This window comes from Quercus suber, unplaced genomic scaffold (assembly GCF_002906115.3).
Source record: "Quercus suber isolate HL8 unplaced genomic scaffold, Cork oak 2.0 scaffold_243, whole genome shotgun sequence".
In the NCBI taxonomy this organism is placed as follows: Eukaryota; Viridiplantae; Streptophyta; class Magnoliopsida; order Fagales; family Fagaceae; genus Quercus; species Quercus suber.
The window spans coordinates 662,288-664,834 of record NW_027069700.1 but is presented as its reverse complement, the minus strand read 5'-3'; the positions used below and the strand labels follow the sequence as shown (position 1 = coordinate 664,834).

The 2,547-nt window shown below is 35.3% G+C and overlaps 2 protein-coding genes across 13 annotated transcripts in view; both read left to right on the top strand.

Annotated features, from left to right (window-relative positions):
• The window catches only part of LOC136070584 (vegetative cell wall protein gp1-like), a 3,275-nt gene extending 2,896 nt beyond the window's left edge, over nt 1–379 (top strand). Inside the window, exon 4 of the mRNA XM_065780710.1 lies at nt 355–379. Within this exon, the coding sequence (XP_065636782.1) occupies nt 355–379 (25 nt within the window). The remainder of the gene's footprint in view (nt 1–354) is intronic.
• The window catches only part of LOC112016638 (MLO-like protein 4), a 9,092-nt gene continuing 6,903 nt past the window's right edge, over nt 359–2,547 (top strand). For 6 of the 12 annotated variants that reach the window (XR_010631809.1, XR_010631811.1, XR_010631812.1 and 3 more), the window contains exons 1-5: nt 374–407; nt 490–643; nt 752–809; nt 923–1,149; nt 1,436–1,552. Coding sequence is in view for 7 of the 12 variants with exons in the window: in XM_065780683.1 (XP_065636755.1) it covers nt 388–407; nt 490–643; nt 752–809; nt 923–1,149; nt 1,436–1,552 (576 nt within the window). In the remaining 5 variants the exon portion in view is untranslated. Of the gene's footprint in view, nt 408–485; nt 644–751; nt 810–922; nt 1,150–1,435; nt 1,553–1,650; nt 1,712–1,839; nt 1,947–2,387 lie in introns of all 12 variants that reach the window. The other 6 variants (XM_065780686.1, XM_065780688.1, XM_065780689.1 and 3 more) reach the window with 6 other exon arrangements.

The window sequence follows — 2,547 nt, the reverse complement described above, 5'->3', positions numbered from 1 at the left end:
TTTTGACTGGTTTGTTATTACATGTTTCTCTGTAAAGATATCCGGACTGTATTTATAGCTTGCTTTCTTTGTTCCTCAGCAAAGGATCCAAAGCGAAAAACTCTGTCAAAAGAACTGGAGGAGGAGGAAAATATTTTGAAACAGTGTATTGAAAAACTTAAATCAGTTGAAGCAAGTAGAGTAGCGCTTGTATCTCAGTTAAAAGAAGCTCTACATGAACAGGTACCTGATCATACCACCACTTTTCTAATGTCTAATGAGTTTTTAATTATCTAACAATGAGTGATGATCTGTTTGTCTGCTACAAATGACAATTCTATGCAATTATGTGCTCACTGTCTGAATTCTTTTCAGGAATCTGAAGAATTCAGACATCTGAACTGGAGAATGTCCGAACTCAGATGCAGGTATGTTCTCCATTGATTATATCCATAAAAATTAGTCCAATATTCATTCCCCACTATACTGAGAGGTGCCAAAATTAGTTAGTTCAGGGTTTGTGGGTTTGAGCCAAAAAATGGAGGAAGAACCAAGGGAAGGACAATCCTTGGCTGAGACCCCCACTTGGGCTGTTGCAACTGTGATCACTGTCATGGTTTCTTTTGGCTTCTTCTTTCATGGCTCTTTGAAATGGTCTGGAAAGGTAAACAATGACCACTTCTCTGTTTGCTTTTGATCTTTTACATGCTTCTTTATTTTATTCTTTGAATTCTTCATTAATGTTTGTGATGATTAATGACATGCCTAATAGTGGTTGGCTAAGACTAAGAGCAAACCTCTGCTTGCTGCTCTGGAAAGGATTAAAGAAGGTAAAGCAACTGAAGCCCTTATTAGAGATGGGTTCTGTTTGATTTCCTTATTATTATGTTGAAGCTTTTGGAAATTTCTTTAATTTCATTATTTGGTGGTTATTTGCAAACAGAGCTAATGCTCTTTGGGCTTCTGTCATTGTTGATGGGACATTGGATTGCTTTTGTGGCCAAGATTTGTGTTAAATCCTCCTCAGTCTTGATCAGCCAATTTTATCCATGTGCATTGGAGGGTGACTTACAAACAATAAAGCACATTCTTCTTTCAGGCTCAAATCATTTGAATCACTTCATTGTCAGAGAGCAGGTGAAAGCTGGGGGGCATAATTATTGTCCTGAGGTAGTTTCCTCACTCTCCATTTGAATTAGGATTTTAATTTTAATTTATTTATTTTTAAAATTCTGAAATTGAATTTAGGATGCTTAGATATAGATAATAATGCAAGTTTCCTCACTCTCCATTTCAATTGAATTATTGTTTCTTTAGCAAGTTTTTGACTTTTTTCTAATTATGTAATGCCTGTCACTAATAAGTCTCAGTAACCTGTCAATTTGTTTGAGGGAAAACAAAGTGATTAGACTATATATCTATGATTGCTAATTAAAAATTTGTTATTTGCTTCCAGGGTCATGAATCATTTGCTTCTTATGAAAGTCTTGAGCAGCTTCATCGTCTTGTTTTTGTTCTCGGCATTACCCATGTGATTTACAGCTTCATTGCCATTGCATTGGCCATGATTAAGGTTTGACATATCTATTTATTGAACTACCTTCTTTGGTTCTTCTTTGGGGTTTAATCTTTGTTAAATGAGCAGCAAAGTCTAAAATTTAGCTTATGCAGATCTACAGCTGGAGAACATGGGAAAATGAAGCTAAATCTATGGCTATCCAGAGCTTACAAGGTGAACAGTTTTCCACCTGATGATTATGTGGATGTCCTTTATCGTTCTTCTATTTTTTAGCCAGGTTTCTTTAGATGCCTTACACAAACTAGTCTGTTGCCCTATCATATTAATTTTTTGAATTCTAGAAACTCCACAAGCTACACCAGATAATATGAGAATGAGGCGACTAACAACTTTCATATTTCACCACACATCCCATCCATGGAGCCAGCATGGAGTTCTTGTTTGGCTGGTATTCTCCTGTCCTCTTTCTATTTTGAGGAAAATATTTTCAATATTACTTTTAAGATTTTTAAAAACTGATAAATCTCAGATCAACTTTGTCATATCTGAAACAACTAAATGACAAAACAATGTAAAACTAACACTTATCCTAAATTTTTCCAGTTGGTCAAATAAATTTTCAGCTCCTTCGATCTGTGTCATATGACTATCAAAAAACACAAATTAAAGTTGCTGAAGCAGCAATAACATAATTAGAGACAAAAGGAGAAAAATAAGGGGCTTGAAGTTGTATATTTGATCAATTTCTACCATTATAGCTACTCCTTTGTATACACAAGTACCTACATATGCATACATCCATGCATGCACATTTATAATTGAGTCAGTTGAGTGTAGTTGAGAATTTAAGATTATTAGAGAAAAGATTATAATTTCTCATTGCATGTAGCTTGACGTTTCTTATATGGAGCACATTTGCTAGTGATTCCAAATAGTGATTCCAAACCCAAATTCCTCAATCTGCAGCTTTGTTTCAGCCGCCAGTTCTGGAGTTCTATAAATCGAGCTGACTACATGGCCTTGCGCTTGGGCTTCATCACTGTATGTGT